Here is an 18206-nt window from a genome sequence, read left to right on the forward strand (position 1 = left end):
AGAAGAACTGCCCATGACAGTTCCAAACTTGTCTTCCTCACCAGGTGGGGGTTACAGAAGCGATGCTGGGTCATGCGGCTCGTGCTGGGTCACGTGGCTGGTGCTGGGTCACCTGGCTGATGCTGGGTTCCCAGGAGTCCTAAGTGGGAGCTCAGTCCCAAACACCACACCAGGCTGCCTCTCTACTAGTCAGAAGCATTGCCCGGGTCGTCTACACTTGGAATGCTGAAGTGTCACACAGAGGGGTCAGGGTCAACTATCTCAGATACAGTCTTAACCTGGGAGAAAGCCAAAGCCCGCGCATTCCCCCCTCAACCTCCGCCCCCAAAGTCAGTCTCTAAACTGCTGTAATACCGTCCACAAAAAGCTCGCTGCTTTCCCTAGATCAGGCCGTTGGGCCTGAACTCAGAGCCTGGATCATATTTTATTCTTGTCTTTGAAAACCTCAGTGATCTGTGATCCCGCTTATAGCTGGTTAAAACAAGCAATGTGGGGAGAATGGAAGGTACTGCCACAGAGGGAGGGATTAGACAGACATGAGAAATGACAGCTGACAGTTTATAAACAAGGAAAGAAAAAGAATACCAACCAGAATGACCCAGCACTAGAAAAGCACAGCCTCCTTCCTGGGGCCAGTGCCTGGGGAAGCAAATGCCCACGGGAGGTCAGAGCACGAGAAGGAAGCCCCTCACTGTGGTGTCCTAGACTAATACATCAACCCACCTGCTCTCGACACCTGGCCAGTTTCTCAAGGATAACTTTCTGGCGACCTTGCATCATTCAGCACTTGCCCAACCTAAACCTAATTGCCCCACAGAAATGAAGGTCAAATACGACTGTTACATTTTTTCAACTTGGGTCCATTACGGGACGCTTTGTTCCTACGTTTGTGTCCCCTAGTTTCAGAACCCAAATGGCAATCTGTGCTGAATTTTTTTTCTTCAGGTGCCTCCTACACTCCGGCTATGTTAGATGACAAAATCAAGGCACGGCTTGCTCTCCGAGCCCAGATCCTTCCAGTCTGTCAGTGAGACTCCCCAGTGCTGCTGCCAACTTGATGTCTCCTTAAAAGCGTGTTTCAGGGAGAGAGAGAGAGAATGAAATTGCATTGTTTTTTCCCTCTGGTTAAGAGATCAAACGCCCACCAAAAGCCCTTGGGTTAGTTTCTTGGGAGATAAAAATAGTTCATCATATTCCAGCTCAGAGCATATAAACTACCTCCAATGAAAAATGCAGTGTCTGTGTGCCCTAGTGATATATCAAAGCCATCAACTGACATTTTAAATGTATTTATTTCCAACCACACTGGAAACCACACATACACACACACAGAAAAAAGGCCCACGTTTATACGTAACTGCAGAAGTGTTTGACACCATGCTGACATTTTGTTGGTATTCTGCAAGCTCCAAATCTGATAATTTATAAACACCTGGGATGGATTTATTTTACTTCAGGACCACAATATTGTGCTGTTTGCAAAGTTGCCAATAAAAAAATGTTTACCGTTTAATTGTTTGCATTAACTCAAGCCCTCGTTACCCTGCCGAACGTTATTATAAATGATCTAAGAGCCCACAGCGGTCCTGAGCACACCGGAGGGAAACACCCGTGTGGTAATAGTTCTCGAAATCGCAGAGTGTACAAGATAGAACGGCATCCACCCTGCAGGGAGACACATTAAGTCAATCTGTGATCTATTGCCAGCAGCCTGACTGGAGCCAATCTCTAGGCTCAAGTAATCATGACCTTTGTGAATCCTGAGTCTTGTTCCAATTCACAATTAACTGTTAATTGACCAGTATTTTCAAACCCGCCAGCCCCATACCGGACTTAGACACTGCACCGTTGGATGTGAACTTCTCACTGTCGTTTTAAATGTCATTGCCACGCCTTGTCGGCAAACATTTGGAATCCTGAAGGCTTCTTTAAAGTCTGTGTAAATGTGTGTCTGAGCGAGGAGGAAGAGTAGGGGAGAGGACAGAAAGCACCCCACAGGAAAATCCACTCATCACCGTTGAGTGTGGGGAAATGTTATCTCTTCAAAGACCTAATCAGGGAACAGACTCACCCTCTCTCAAAGAAAAGTAGCTCTGATTCCAACATGGAATTGTGGCAGGCCAAGTTCTGCCCAAGAACTTACTCCGCGGATGTCTTTAAGGCAATGGTTTTCAACCCTGGCTGCATTTTAGAATTCCCAGCCCCCTTTAAAAATTCCCAAGTCCCTCCTGCACCAATTAAATAAGGATTTCGGTGGGTGGGGCGAGAGGGTTAGGAGTGTGGGCGGGGGTTCTGCCGGGAGGAGGAGTTCCATCTTGTGGCCAAGGTCGAGAACTACGGCTTTAAAAAAGGCTGTTGGTTGTGCTTCCTTACCCAAAGCTATGAACCCTTTGTTGCCTGCCCACCATGCCATGGGTTGAGACTTTAATCGATCTCACGCAATCCTTACAACAACCTTGTGAAACAGACCTCACTGTCCCTGTTCAAAGAGTGAGGATATGGCCTCGGAGAGCTCAGTTACCTGTCCAAATTGCACACCTGCATCCTGCTAGCTGGTACTGACAGTCCTTTGGCACGCCTCTACAGCTGTTCCTAATCTCTGTGGTACACAGGCTACTCCTGCATAGCGACCACGCATCATTCTTCTGCCCTGTATATGCTCAGCACTAAAAAAGAAAAAAAAAGTTTGGTTGATCTGAAATTTTCCAGATAGCTCTCAGTCTGCCCAGAGGTTTCTGATTGGACTATTTCTCTATGACAGATTCTTCATTCACTTGATTGACTCAACAAAAATTACTGAGCACCTACTGTGTGGCTGGGATGAAATGGCAACATTAGATACAAAAGTCTCTTTCCTTTTGGAGGTTATAAACGAGATGGGAGTGACAGGCAATAAACACAAATAAGGCATTATGTATGGTGGTTGGTGTGCCTTGAGGAAATAAACGAGGGTAATGGGATTTTTGCCTGGGGATGATGCTGCTTTAGCCGAAGAGGTACGTGGACACCTGAACAATGCAAAGAAGCCAGCTGTGTGAAGATCTGAGGAAAAGGACTCCAAGTAGAAAAGCTAGCTGGTGCAAAGGTCCTGAGGCAGGCCTGAGCTTAGCAACCTAGGGACGAGGGCAGGCAGAGAAGAGCAATGGAGGAGGAAGTGAGCTGGGAGGTATCAGCAGAGGCCAGACTACATAGGGACTCTTTTCTTCCCAATGTCCTTACCAAAAAAAAACAAAAAACAAAAACAAAAAAAACCCTATTATCTTTACTTTATAAGACCTGACAAAAATGCTTTCACATCCCGTATCACATTTAATTCATGAGATATAGAGATTACCATTTTCATTTTAGGGATGAGGAATCTGAAGTCTGTGGAGGGTTAGCCTGGAGAAGTCAAGCTCTAGGAGGTTGGAGCACTGAGATTTGATGAGCCCCAGTGACACAGGTCAGAATGAAACAGGATCAAGTGTTCCATGCCGCAGTGGTCATATGGTAGCCCTTCCATAAATGACAGTTGGTGTGATGCAGAGACACTGAGCGCTTCCTCCCCTGGAAAATTCTCCCCAAGTGTAAGTTGGTACTCAGACTAGACTCACAGAGAGCGAATCTAGGGCTTTGGCCTCTAGAATAAGGAATCATCGTACATATGTACGTACAATGATGTGTTCTGTTCTGGCTTTGCCTCAGCAGAAGACACACAAGTCAAGCACCAAAATATGGCAAGTGGGGACTCTCGTTAGAGAATCTGAGTGACTTCTTATACATCAGTAACTTCCTTTTTGAAAGAGCCCTCTCCTCTCCTCCCTAAAATCTAGAATCAATCCATTCTCTTGTGTTTTAAGACCAATGCTGAATTGGTTTCCATCCATATCTGTTTATCACGAGGAGACATCAGCAATATTCCCTTTCCTTTTAACTTTCTCTCCTCAGGTCCTAAGACTCATCACACAATAATAACAAGTCAACCGGGAGCACCTGGCTGGCTGGCTGAGTGGGGAGACAGTGACTCTTTTTTTTTTTTTTTAATTAAAGATTTTATTTATTTATTTGACAGGCAGAGATGCAGGCAGAGAGAGAGAAGGAAGCAGGCTCCCTGCTGAGCAGAAAGCCCGGATGCGGGGCCTGATCCCAGGACACTGGGATCATGACCTGAGCTGAAGGCAGAGGCCTTAACCCACTGAGCCACCCAGGTGCCCCGAGACAGTGACTCTTGATCCCAGGGTCGTGAGTTCAAGCCCCACATCTGGTGTAGAACGTCCTTAAAAATAGCAAGTGTCCCTTGTCTCCTGAGGAGAAAGCTAGTTCTTCTTCATTCTTTTGGCAAAAACAATTTCTGAGCTTCAACTGTACAGCAATCCTATGCTTGTTTTTTGAGAGACATCAAATAATAATAATCCCATTTTTTCCCCATTTCTGATGAAAGCTTCTTTGGTCCTCTGTCTGTCTCTCTCCCTACAATTGTTTCTTCCCCAAGGCATCACCTAGCCTAGCCTTTTATGCGCACGATTACAGGATAGGTGTTTAAAGCAGGGCAGGACAAAATATATTTGATACAAAACAAAACAAAACATGTTTCTCCACTTAAGTCCGCCAGAGAGCTAATTATAGTTTATGATTCTAAAAGGCAGGTTTAAATTCACGAGTGTTGGCAGTTTGTGGAGATTGCAGTTCAATAAATGGTTTGTGGTTTGTGTCGCGGAAAATACGAAAGGAAAACACTGATAGATTTTTGGCGCATCCTTTATTTTCAGACAAACTAATAAATGGTCAGTGTAATTGTTCAAAGAAAAGCTTCTTTTACACCAGAGGGCTTAAAGGAGCTTTACACAAACCTTACTGATGTCTTTCTTCTTTATATTATTTATTATTATATTGTTTTTATTCTTCTTGATACCGAAGGAGAAAGCCTTGCCAACACTGAATCTTACAAAGGTGATACCAGAGATCACCTTTGAGCACCAATACATTTAATTCTGGACTTCAAGATTTAAATCCTCCTTTCTTTTTCCATGGCATTTAAAAATATTTTTGAAGTATCCAAAGAAACACAATCATCATAGAAAATTACGAAATACCCATCGGTAACATTTTTGTTATACATGCTTCCAGGCTTTTTCTGTGTCTGTGAATATGTATACAATATATGCTTTACATGGATATGAATAACTATTGTTTTCTGGTCTCTTTAAAAAAGATACTATTCATTCATTTTTGAGAAAGAGTGGGAGGGAGGAAGGGGAGAGGGAGAAGCAGACTCCCCACTGGGCAGGAAACCTGCCTTGATGCAGAGTTTGATCCCTGGACCCTGAGATTATGACCTGAGCCGAAGGCAGAGGCTTACGGAACTGAGCCACCAGGCGCCCCTATATATTGTTTGTTTTTACAAAAGCAGAATTATACATACTTTTTGGTAACCTGCTTTCTTAGCCATTTGACGGAATATTGTTCATTTGACCTTACCTTTATGTAAAAGCAAAGAAAATTGCAAGATATTCCTTATACCCTTTTAGTAAGAAATCACTTTTACCATTACAAAGTTCATTTTTTAAATAAATAGACTTCTGTCCCGTTATGCTGCTAACGCTTTACTTCTTTATTTGTTAAGATTTTATTTATTTGAGAGAGAAAGAGAGAGCACAGGCAGGGGGGAGGGGTAGAGAGAAGCAGACTCCCCGATGAGCAGGGAGCCTGATGCGGGACTCCATCTGGGGACCCTGAGATCATGATCTGAGCCAAAGGCAGACGCTTAATGGACTGAGCCACCCAGGCAGCCCAAAGTCTTACTTCTTAATGCATCATTATTTTTTAAAATATTTTATTTATTTATTTGACAGAGATCACAAGTAAGCAGAGAGGCAGGCAGAGAGAGGGGGAAGCAGGCTCCCCACTGAGCAGAGAACCCGATGTGGGGCTCAATCCCAGGACCCTGGAATCATGACCTGAGCTGAAGGCAGAGGCTCCCTGAGCCACCCAGGTGCCCCCTTAATGCATCATTATTAATGCGGCTTGAGAATAGCTATGTTACATAGAGATGTAAGGCAGCATTTTTTTTTTGTTCTAAACATTCTGTTTCTTTAAATTTATTTATTTTTTCAGCCTAACAGTATTCATTGTTTTTGCACAACACCCAGTGCTCCATGTAAGGCAGCATTTTTTTTTCCCATTTTATTTATTTTTTCAGCGTAACAGTATTCATTCTTTTTGCACAACACCCAGTGCTCCATGCAAAACGTGCCCTCCCCATTACCCACCACCTGTTCCCCCAACCTCCCACCCCTGACCCTTCAAAACCCTCAGGTTGTTTTTCAGAGTCCATAGTCTCTTATGGTTCGCCTCCCCTCCCCAATGTCCATAGCCCGCTCCCCCTCTCCCAATCCCACCTCCCCCCAGCAACCCCCAGTTTGTTTTGTGAGATTAAGAGTCATTTATGGTTTGTCTCCCTCCCAATCCCATCTTGTTTCATTTATTCTTCTCCTATCCCCCTACCCCCCCATGTTGCTTCTCCATGTCCTCATATCAGGGAGATCATATGATAGTTGTCTTTCTCTGATTGACTTATTTCACTAAGCATGATATGCTCTAGTTCCATCCACGTTGTCGCAAATGGCAAGATTTCATTTCTTTTGATGGCTTCATAGTATTCCATTGTGTATATATACCACATCTTCTTTATCCATTCATCTGTTGATGGACATCTAGGTTCTTTCCATAGTTTGGCTATTGTAGACATTGCTGCTATAAACATTCGGGTACACGTGCCCCTTCGGATCACTATGTTTGTATCTTTAGGGTAAATACCCAGTAGTGCAACTGCTGGGTCATAGGGTAGTTCTATTTTCAACATTTTGAGGAACCTCCATGCTGTTTTCCAGAGTGGTTGCACCAGCCTGCATTCCCACCAACAGTGGAGGAGGGCTCCCCTTTCTCCACATCCTCTCCAGCATCTGTCATCTCCCGACCTGTTAATTTTAGCCATTCTGACTGGTGTGAGGTGATATCCCATCGCGGTTCTGACCTGCACTTCCCTGATGCCGAGTGACGTGGAGCACCCCCCCATGCATCTGTTGGCCATCTGGATGTCCCCCCCGCAGAAATGTCTGCTCATGTCCTCTGCCCACCCCTTGATCGGATCGTTTGTTCTTTGGGTGTTGAGTTTGCTAAGTTCCTTATAGATTTTGGATACTAGCCCTTTATCTGATATGTCGTTTGCAAATATCTTCTCCCATTCTGTCAGTTGTCCTTTGGCTCTGTTAACTGTCTCCTTTGCTGTGCAAAAGCTTCCGATCCTGATTAAATCCCAATAGTTCATTTTTGCCCTTGCTTCCCTTGCCTTTGCCGTTGTTCCTAGGAAGATGTTGCTACGGCTGAGGTCGAAGAGGTTGCTGCCTGCATTCTCCTCAAGGATTTTGATGGATTCCTTTCCCACATTGAGGTCCCTCATCCATTTGGAGTCTATTTTCGTGTGTGGTGTAAGGAAGTGGTCCAATTTCATTTTTCTGCATGTGGCTGTCCAATTTTCCCAGCACCATTTACCGAAGAGGCTGTCTTTTTTCCATTGGACATTCTCTCCTGCTTTGTCGAAGATTAGTTGACCATAGAGTTGAGGGTCGATTTCTGGGCTCTCTATTCTGTTCCACTGATCTATGTGTCTGTTTTTGTTAAGGCAGCATTTTTAAACTCTAAGAGGTAAGAGTACGCTGCAGAAGGATCTGGATCTGTTCTCGGGGCATTTAAGGTGTCGCAAGGAACAAAAAAACCACGCAGAATATCTCACCGCAAGGCACAGTTAGGAGACACAGATAAAATGATGGCATTCTGAATAAGGCAGCATTCCAGGCTGGAGCCAGGGAGATTTCATGCCAGCGGTGAATCTGAGGTGGATTTTATAGGATGGAGTAAGTTCCGCAGAGGAAGTCCTGGGAGAGGGAGAGAGAGAGAGAGGAGAGAGAAAACTGATCAGAGAGAAAACACCAGGAAAGACATGGAAGTAGAAGAATTAGGAGGCCCAATTTCCCACCTGTGAAACTGACAGCTATTGTTCACTCGGTGCTGACATAGGTCGAGCGAGATAAGCAGCATCACTGTTCCCTGGTTGGAGTGTAAATTAGTATCACCTTTATTTCTGGAAAGCAGTTTGGAGCACATGCATTGATAGCCTTAGAAAGCTTATACTTTTGGGTCCAATAATCCCACTACTGGTGTGATGAGTAGAGGTGTGGCCAAAAATATATATGCAAAAGTCTGCATCAAATTGTTCCTCTTAGTCATGAGAACCTGGGAAAACTTTAAATGTTCAATAGTTGATAGAAAATATGTGATTGTCTGTAACTTCCAGTTTTTCTACCCTGAGCTGGTATTTGCCTTTCTTTTAATGAATCTGAGGTAGGCTTTGCAGGCCGGATGAAGTTTGGGGAACGGAGGGGTCCCGCGTGTTTGGAGTACAGGTTATCTTTAAGGAAGTTCTGGGAAGGAAGACAGGAACTGTAGCACGGAGAGCTTCCAGGGGATGCTGTGACATGGTAACTGGTTGGATACAGTGAAAAAGTCTCCGAGGACACCTATGAAGCTGTAAATGTCAGTAGGGGAGTCGAAGTGCTTTTGATGCTTTGCGGGAGACATTTCTAAGGACTGTTTTAGGTCCCCTGAGTTGGAGATGTCATCTGGACATCAAGAGGGGCTTTCCAGTGGTCATGGTGGAGCCCAGAAGAACAGGCAGGGCTCCGCACTCATTTATTTACTCATGCAGTCACTCACTCATTCAAGAAACATTGCTTATGCATTTGCTGTATGCCAAGGGCTCTGCACGGTCCCACAGATGCAAAAAGAAGGGGCCTTCCGTTCTCGTGGGAGTGCACAGTGGGGGCTTTTGGGAGTGGAGGAGGTGACCAAGGGGAGGGAGTGTGGGAAGGGAGAGCTTTGGGCTAAAAACCAACGGGAGCACCTCCTTGTGCCTCTCAAGGACTCGGGAGTGAGCGAGACAGGCTGGGATCTCAGCAGCCAGGTGACAGGGGGAGGGTTAGAGCTGGGACCTGGGGTTGGGTGTTTAGGGTTTGTCTGTCAGAAGGCAACTTCTGGGAGGATACACCCTACTGTGAAATAGACAGTGTCCGAAGGGGCAAAGGAAACTTGGGCCCAGTTCCAGAGACAGCTGTATCCGAAGGGAGCTGGTGTGAGGGGGACATTAGAAGCCACAGGAGATCCAGGTGACCTTCAAAGTCAGGTGGCAACCTGCTTGTCCATGTAACACGTTGTGTTGGTTACCACAGAGATAAAAAACACCCCTGGAGAAAGTGTGGGAAACAGAAACAATCCTAGGAGTTAAAACAATAGTTATTACTATTGTTGTGCATTTCCTTCCGTAATAATAGTAACAGAGTTTTCACACAGTCCTAACGTCAAGGACACACATTATGTACATCTTGCGTTTTTCACTTGACATTACAGCACATGCGTTTTCTGGGTCCCTGCATAGTCTTCATAGGTACTTAAATAAAATTCCATCAAGGAGGGGCTCCTGAGTGGCTCAGTGGGTTAAGCCTCTGCCTTCAGCTCAGGCCATGATCCCAGGGTCCTGGGATCGAGCCCCGCATCAGGCTCTCTGCTCAGCAGAGAGCCTGCTTCCCCCTCTCTCTCTGCCTGCCTCTCTGCCTACTTGTGATCTCTCTCCTTCTGTCAAATTAATAAATAAAATCTTTAAAGAAATATAAAAGTATGCTTATTACTTTAAAAAAAATTCCATCAAGGAGTACAATAATTTATTCCACTGTCCCTTACCTTTGGCATTTGTTTTCAAATAAAATGAACTATAATTAAAATCTGTCATATTCTAGATTATCTCCTTGGGCTGAAATCCCAGAAGTTATGTGAGTAGGTCAAAGAGTAGGAGCAGGATTTTTATGGTTCTTGTCATCTTATCTTTTGTACTTCCCTCCAGATGGCTGGTTCTCTACTTTTGGATCACCGAAGATACTCCCTTTCCCCAAATTCTTTACTTTCCTAAATGGGGAAGTCCAGGGCTCAGTATAGTAAAGGTCATTGTAACCAGCCTCCTGGAATCTTCCAAGCCGGTGATCTCCGGTGTAGCCTTTGGCCGTTACAATGCCCAGTCAGAAGGGTCGGGAGCCCCAGCGCTGATGCAGAAGTTAAGACACTCCCCTTGCCACGTTTTGCAAACACCACTTAACAACTTAATCATAAATGACTTGCCGGGGGCGCCTGGGTGGCTCAGTGGTTTAAGCCGCTGCCTTCGGCTCAGGTCATGATCTCAGGGTCCTGGGATCGAGTCCCGCATCGGGCTCTCTGCTCGGCAGGGAGCCTGCTTCCCTCTCACTCTCTCTGCCTGCCTCTCTGCCTACTTGTGATCTCTCTCTGTCAAATAAATAAATAAAATCTTAAAAAAAAAAAAAAAATAAATGACTTGCCAGCACTTCCCTCCTTCATCCTCCCCCTAGCATGCTTCCTTGAAATGAGGCTAAAGATGACTGATGGAAGAATGCTTGCCCTTCCTCTGGGCTGGGGCTGTGCCTTTCTTGCTGAGGCTCAGCTCAGAAGCCTCCTGTTCGTCCATCCCACGGCGCCCACCTCAGGGCACTGGCTCCCCTTCAAAGGCAGCCCCATGGGTTAAGAAAACACAGATAAAGGCAAAATGATAAGGTGGCCATAAATCTAAAAGAGTAAGTTTTCTGGCATTATCAGTTATCAATCACTCCATTTCAAACATGCGTATGGAGTAGATATTCCAGTTTTCAATGTATGAATGTGTTTAAAGGCCTTTTAAAGAGCTGTGCAATCCTTCCTACCCCATTGTGCGGTGTTCGGCATTAAAAAGCTGTCAGGGCCAACTTGTAACTTGGAAGGGGTAAGAGTGGAGGTTCAGGCAAGTCTGGGCTGGTTTACCTGTGGGACTGTGGAGTGTGACTCCTGCCGGGAACCCACCCCCAGAGACAGCCCCACTCCTCACAACCCACATTCCAGCCAGCGGTCTTGCAAATGCACGATGTGAGACTCAGCCTCTAAAAGAAAGGGAACCTAGCTATATAAAACCCCACTGGTGCTTCCAGCAAAGCCACCCATCCCTTGGCTGTCAAGAATGCCCCGTTCGTTGTGCGAGGCTCTAGGAATGAGTATCCTGAAGGTATCTGAGTGTCGATAAGATCCACCGTACGACACGCGCACTGGCGCTGTTGGCATGTGAGCAGGAAAATCGAGGACGGGAGAGGTGGACACACGCGTTCACTTTCTGGCTGACCTGTGGGCTGTATTGCTTGTCCCCGCAGATGTAAGCAAAGGCGAGTCCTGCAAGGAGAACTGTACTTGTCCCTCCTGCTCACTCCGGGCCCCGACCATAAGTGACTTACTCAATGATCAGGACTTACTTGACGTCATCAGGATAAAGCTGGATCCATGTCACCCGACAGTAAAAAACTGGAGGAATTTTGCCAGCAAATGGGGCATGCCCTATGATGAACTGTGTTTCCTGGAGCAGAGGCCTCAGAGCCCCACCCTGGAGTTCTTGCTGCGGAACAGCCAGAGGCCAGTGGGTCAGTTGATGGAGCTGTGCAGGCTGTACCACAGGGCTGACGTGGAGAAGGTCCTGCACAGGTGGGTGGATGAGGAGTGGCCCAAGAGGGGGCGTGGAGACCACCACAGGAACTTCTAGACCTCTGCTTCTTCGCACTGGCCTCTTTGGACCTGGAGACAACCACAAGTTAAGGCGGAATAGGGATCTTTTCTTTTCTTTTCTTTTTTTTTTTTTTTTTTTAGAGTTTAGGATAAGGACATGGATGGAACCGTGGACATTGGTTTTCCCCGAAGCTGTTGTGGTTTGTTTTTTGGTTTTTTGTTTTTTTTGTTTTTTTTTTTTTGAGGGTGAGGCTATGTTTTGGTGGCGGATTTTTGTTTGTTTAGTTTTGCACATCGGTTTTAATTTAATATCAGAATCCAGAATCAGGAAAGATACTTTGTAGACTCCTGTAGGGACTGGAGTCAAAGAACTACAATCGGAATGGATTCATGCCATGATAAAAATAAAATTGCCCTTTCCCTTCAATGCTGTGGAAGCCTGAAATAAGAACTAGGATTGTTGATGGCCCCACATGATCGTCGCCCATGGGATCCTTCATGATGGACAATGTTCCCACAGCTTACAAGAAAACAGCACAGAGAAGTAACCTAATTTGTACCTTTTTCAGTCATAAAGTACTTAAGTGAAGTGTTGGTATTATGGTACCTTCAGACCGTATGTGCCATCTTTTTTATTGATATACTTTGGTAATCTGTGCACTATCAAAAATGGCATTCGTCCAAGTGTTTTTTTCTAAGAAATGCAAAATTGGTGGTGGGAGGACAGAGTCCAGAATCAGCAAGGGAATAAGGACCTTGGGCGTGGTGTTTGACAAAGAGAGTACCAAAAAATGCCCTTTGTTACCCAAGATTTTTTTTAAATTAACTTTTAAATTACTTTTATGTCTTTTAGATAAGGCTGAATGTTTCACCCCTGAGATCAAGCTCAGTTAAGAAATAAATAAAAATCACCTGGCCCATGGTTGAAGTATAACCACTCTTCTAGCCCCTGTCCAGGGCCACTGACAAGCACTACATAGCGTTTAGCCGAGAACAGGGAATCAGTATCAAAATCCACACTTAAAAGGATTTTAAACCAAATGAAAAATTGGGTCCAAGCAATATTTGATGTTCTTATTTGATGGTTTAAAGGAAGGTGAAGTGTGGAGGATGAAAGGTTTTGTTACTGGAGAGATCCTATTTTCTCAATTTTTTAAGGTAACATATTAAGGATTGCTTGACAATTCCAGAAAAGGCACTGTTTGGTTTTGGCCGTGGGTTCAGAAAATTAAGGCACTTGTTACACTTTGGTTGGATTCTGTATACACCCTCAATTCAAATAAGCAAAAATGACAAAGAGCATTGACGGGAGTACCAAAAAAGATTAGGACTAACGCAAAAGAAAATTATTTTCTCAACCACCAGCGTATTTTTCCATGGACGGTTTTAGTGGTTTTTATTAGGTTGCTAATACATACAGTCAGCTTCACTATCAAATGTAAACTCTACGCTAGGAAAAGCTACAGAAATTTCCTCGTCACTTCTCATCCAGGGTTCTTTGCACCCAGCTCGTCTTCCCTTGTCTGACTGATCCAATGAACGTCAGGTTTGTGACAGGATGTATTTAAAGGAGCAGCCAGTGATAAAAGGTGGAGATTTTTAATAATAGATTCTTCTGCAGTTGATGTCCAATGACGGGTTGTTAAATATTTATCGTCAGCCCTGCTCTAGGCATCATACAGAACTCACTAAGGGGGCTCCAGTCTTGTAGGAATTTGATTTTATGTTCCATGTTCTCGTTAAGTCTACATGTGACACCCCCCCCCCCATATGTTAGCCCAAAATTCGCTGTGGGAAAATACAGATGAGCTTTCGGCATTCGTCCCTGACCCGTTAGGGAAGCGGAATGGAAAAGCGTTGTGATTATTCAGTGCGGTATGGTGTGATCCCCAGCGGGGGATGCTGTCACCTGTATCCCGCCACCCTTGGAGTACAAGGAGCCTGACAAATGTCCAGCTGACTGCTGCCTGGCCAGGTGCCACAGGAAGTCCCTTCCCTCTCCATGCTGCTGGGGAACTCCACCTTTTTATTACAGTTCCCCCCTGCCCATCTCCATCCTGGCAGACTGGTCACCCCAGCTCAGCACCAGCCGGCTGCGGGGGTGGGGGTGGGGGGTCTGACCAGGTAGAAGCAGGGGGAGAGTGGGGAGGGAGGAAGATGGGAGGGAAAAGCCCTTTGGCTCCCTTTCCTCAGCGTGCCCCTTCCTCCTCCAGTCTCTAGGTCTCCACCTCTCCCAGACAGAGACCCAAAATAACAGGTACTAACGCCACCCCTACCCCTAGCCATCATTCCCGTTAGGGGGTGGGCGTGGGGGGAGGGCGGGAGGTTTCCCTTATTTCCAGAGACTTCCTCTCACACAGAACAGAGGTGCAATGGGAAGAAAGAGCAACCTAAGGGAGGAGAGGATTGGAATAATACCACCCCCACTACCCTGCCCTGCCTCTGCTGCTGCCCCACCAAATTCCCTGGTCTTTCCCTTCCCCTACCCCTGGAGTTCCCAGCTCAGTGGGTGCCCAGCTCTGTTGACCCTGGCAAGTCACAGACCACCCCCCGCCCTCCCCCCAGTGCCTTGAACAGTAGCGAGGGGGGAGGTGGGCTTCTAAATTTCCTTCTATTAGGGCCACAGCTGCAAGTTTTGAAAAATGTTTAAGGTCCTAATATCCCAGATGTGAAACCTGGAAAATACTGTGATAAATTTTCCCACAGAAACACAGTTACAGATGGAGATCAGGTTCTTTAGAACTGTCAGTTCTAGATTTCACAAATTCCTGAATTTAAAGTTTTTTTGGAAGCTGGCTTGGGAACGTGTGTCCGCGCGTCCCTGTTGGCACTGCTTCTGGGGGGCAGATTTCCAATTCCAAACTCAAACTTTCAATCTCAAAACTGACTTTCAGTGGAACTTACCAACATACGTATCTTCAGCATGGCTATTGTTCCTAAGAGTCTGCTGAACTTAACCTTGAATTAGATCAAAAATGTTAAGATGGAATTCAGGGGATTCGGGTATGGGTGGAGTGGTGTGGGCTCCTTTACGGTCAAATTCAGGACTTCCGGGAAAAGCATGTGACCACAGAGTCATCCCCCCCACCCTCCAATCCCTCCATTTGGCATCATTACTACCAAAGACCTCATTGAGAATGATTTCCAATCCTAGCTATGAAAGCTTAAAATTCCTGCTTATAATTGCATGTGGGAAATGGCAGGGTAGACAGGGTTTTTTGTGGGTTTTTTTTTTGTTTGTTTTTAATAGGGGAGTTGAAATGACTATACTGTTTGAATAGATTCTACCATTATTTGCACCTACTGCCATCTCTAGCGATTGGCATTTACCTTATGATATAAGTTTGAATTATTAGAAATACATTAGCAGAGGGGCTCCTGGGTGGCTCAGTGGGTTAAGCCTCTGCCTTTGGCTCAGGTCATGATCTCAGGGTCCTGGGATCGAGTCCCTCATCAGGCTTCCTGCTGAGCAGGGAGCCTGCTTCCCCCTCTCCCCCTTCTCCCCGTGCTGCTCTCCCTGCTTGTGCTCTCTCTCCTTCTCTCGGTCTGTCAAATAAATAAATTCTTTTAAAAAAAAAAGAAAGAAATATATTAGCAGACAGAAATTTAGCTGAGACGTTTTCTTAAATACAAGTTCATCTGGACTTTAGACTTGGATTAAATGTAGGGTGACTTTTGTCTCTGTCACATACGGGCATATCAAAGAATAATCCTCAACAGAAATAAAACCAGAACTCATTTGTGTAATAACCCAGAATACTTTTTAAGTTAATTTTCAGCAAATACATATTTTAACAGCAGAACACCTGGGTGACTCATTCGGTTAAGTGTTGGACTCTTGGTTTCGGCTCAGTTTGTGATCTCACAAGTCATGGGATCAAGCCCCGTCTGGGGCTCTGAGCTCAGCAGAAAGTCTGCTTGAGGATTCTCTCCTCTGCCCCTCCTGGGTCATTCTCTTTCTCTCTAAAATAAATAAATTTTTAGCACAAATACTGTAACAGTATAAATATGCTGAGACTTCACGAAATGGGAGTGGAAAGGAAGGAAATCACTTGATAATTAATTGATCAAATAACTGTTAAAATGTAGGTTCATTAATACGTAAGAGTTTTCCTGGGGTTATATGATATGTTCCTGGGGATCTTCGTTAAATTGTCCATGCTATGAACGAAACTGCTTATGATGAGGTTTTTTTTGCCAGTAGAAAGATGAAATCACTTTAGCTACGTTCCAGAATACAGTCTTTCAAACAGCACTTGCGTACTGCTGTGTTACGTAGTGAGACTTTATGTTTGAGCGCAGTTTATTTGCTTCCAATACAAAATGTGTAGATTTCATGTGAGAAAGGGAAGCAAAGCCACAATAAACACCACACACACCCAAGACACATACACGAGGAGGAAGGCTCTTGGGAGAGACTCAAGCCACACTTTCCTTCAATTGTAAAACTTAAAATGGTTAGGGCTTCAGTTGTTTGCCAGGATTGCCCACCAATATTTCTTTTTTACGATTTTTTTTATTTATTCATGAGAGAGAGGCAGAGGGAGAAGCAGACTCCCCGCTGAGCAGGGAGCCGGATATGGGACTCCATCCCAGGACCCTGGGATCATGACCTGAGCTGAAAGCAGACACTTATCTGACTGAGCCACCCAGGTGCCCCACCAATATTTCTAGATACCCCGTACAGAGAAGGCACCCATTTTAGTGGTACCAAATAACAATCATTCAACAACACAGAAAATTTGCAGTAATAGACAAAAGATGGTACATTTCAGGTTCTCCTCGAGAGTAATTTGTATGTGTTGCTGCCCTCTCCTGGAGCATAAAGTGGGCACACACATCCTTTCTGGTTTGGCTGCTGTCCTAAGTAAGACCAGCCCAGAATCAACCTTGTATTCCTTATAGTTTACCACCTATAATGATGAAAGATGGGAAGAGCTCAGTTATTTTCCGGAAGGAGGCTGGCAGAGCGGAGATGAGGGTCCAGTAGCCCCTTCGTCCTCGTCAGTTGTGTGACCAGCCTGCTCTCCGAATAGGTCCAGGCTCTGGGAATGCAGTCAGTGAGACTTGTCCTCCATGTAGTTCTAGAGCTCGCTGTTTGTGGATGTTTGCTCTTTCTCCCTTTTGATTTAGCGGCGCTCTTCTGTATTCAGGGAAGTGGCTGTGAGCAACAGTGACTTTCCTGTGAAAAGGCGAAGCCATCGCTCTGTTACAGCAGCTGTCGACCACGAACACTAGCTTTCTTCTTCCTGTATAATTTAAGTACAAAAATATATTCTTTTAAAATATAGTCTTTTAAATAAAAACATATTCTTTTAAAAACAACATTCATAACTAAGGTCTAGGCAGGTTTCCTGTTGTTTTTTTTTTTAAAGCAATAGATACTTTGTTTTGAACCAAGACCACATCCTCCTTATAACCTTCTCCGCTCCTGCCCTTCCTGTTCTATACTTTCCCTTTCCTGGAGCCCATGTTTCTGCTTTGGGTTCTTATCTTAGAGCCATTCACTTGTTTCTGAATCAGATTTCCTTGCTGTGCCCACGGCCCTCTCCCTCCCAGGTATGGATTAACATCAGCTTCCTCTGTTCACTTACACAAGCAGAAACGATGCTTTGGGTCATTTTTCGTATTTAATGACACTTTGGGCCTAATAATGTTCAAACCGTTTCCTACCCTTGTAACTGAAACACACAAAACTACATTCACCCAAAGAAGGGAAGAGAAATGGTCACCCTGATTTGCTGCACGAGTTCCTGCTTGGGAATTCAGACTGAAGCGTGTGCATTTGGGTATAAATGGATGAGGGCAAGTCTTGCTTCCCTGGTGAGTAGAGAAGCTCATGGCCGTGATCCTAACCCTTGTGCTAGGCCTGCTGAAGCCTGGGGGTGTGTGGGGGCCTCAGTGGGGTGCTCCCCACCTCAGACAAGAGCCTGTTTTCTTCCCTCCTGGAGCTGTGCTTGGCTGAGGATACCTTGTAGAAAACAGTTCCACAGCTAACCTGAAGTCATCAGTCAACAGTGCAACTTGAGATGAAAATGACTGAGTTTACTCACACTTTTGGAAACATTAAAAAAAAAAAAAGGGTAGCTTCTCTTGACTTCCCAAGCTGAGCCACGCTCTTCCATGTGATGTGACAGCCAGTGACCCCTGTTCCTTTGAGGCATGCCCTCAGAAGCTTCCTGGAGGACATTTCTTTAGCTGATAAAGGTGATGCTTTTAAACGACTGAATTTCTGTGATACTCCATTTATATATCTTAACGGTGTACTTTTTAAGCTGCTCTCATTTTGATGTCATTTGTATGATTTTGTATTTTTCTTATAAACAACTAAAGATTATAATAACTCTAACAATGGGTACTGCAACATTGGAGACTGATGTCAGCCATTATCTTGGACTGGTGCTCTTATGTGGATTCCAACGCGATCATTGATTCATGTGATCTGTTGGTCAGTCGTCAGTCAGAAAACTAGTGAGTTTCTTAAAGTGTGTTCTGGACACTGGGGATACAAAGATAAGCAACACCCTCCTACCCTCAAGGAGGCTGTAGAGAGGGTGAATCCCTGTACACCATGAGAGACGTTCCTG

At 45.0% G+C, this 18206-nt stretch overlaps 1 protein-coding gene across 5 annotated transcripts in view; it reads left to right on the forward strand.

The window, feature by feature from the left end:
- The window catches only part of EDARADD (EDAR associated death domain), a 100667-nt gene extending 88620 nt beyond the window's left edge, over positions 1–12047 (forward strand). For all 5 annotated transcript variants that reach the window (XM_046027565.1, XM_046027564.1, XM_046027563.1 and 2 more), the window contains exon 6: positions 11274–12047. In XM_046027565.1, the coding sequence (XP_045883521.1) occupies positions 11274–11656 (383 nt within the window). In that variant the 3' untranslated portion in view covers positions 11657–12047. The remainder of the gene's footprint in view (positions 1–11273) is intronic.
- The last annotated feature ends 6159 nt before the right edge of the window (positions 12048–18206 follow it).

The sequence above is a fragment of the Meles meles genome, chromosome 13 (genome assembly GCF_922984935.1).
Source record: "Meles meles chromosome 13, mMelMel3.1 paternal haplotype, whole genome shotgun sequence".
In the NCBI taxonomy this organism is placed as follows: domain Eukaryota; kingdom Metazoa; phylum Chordata; class Mammalia; order Carnivora; family Mustelidae; genus Meles; species Meles meles.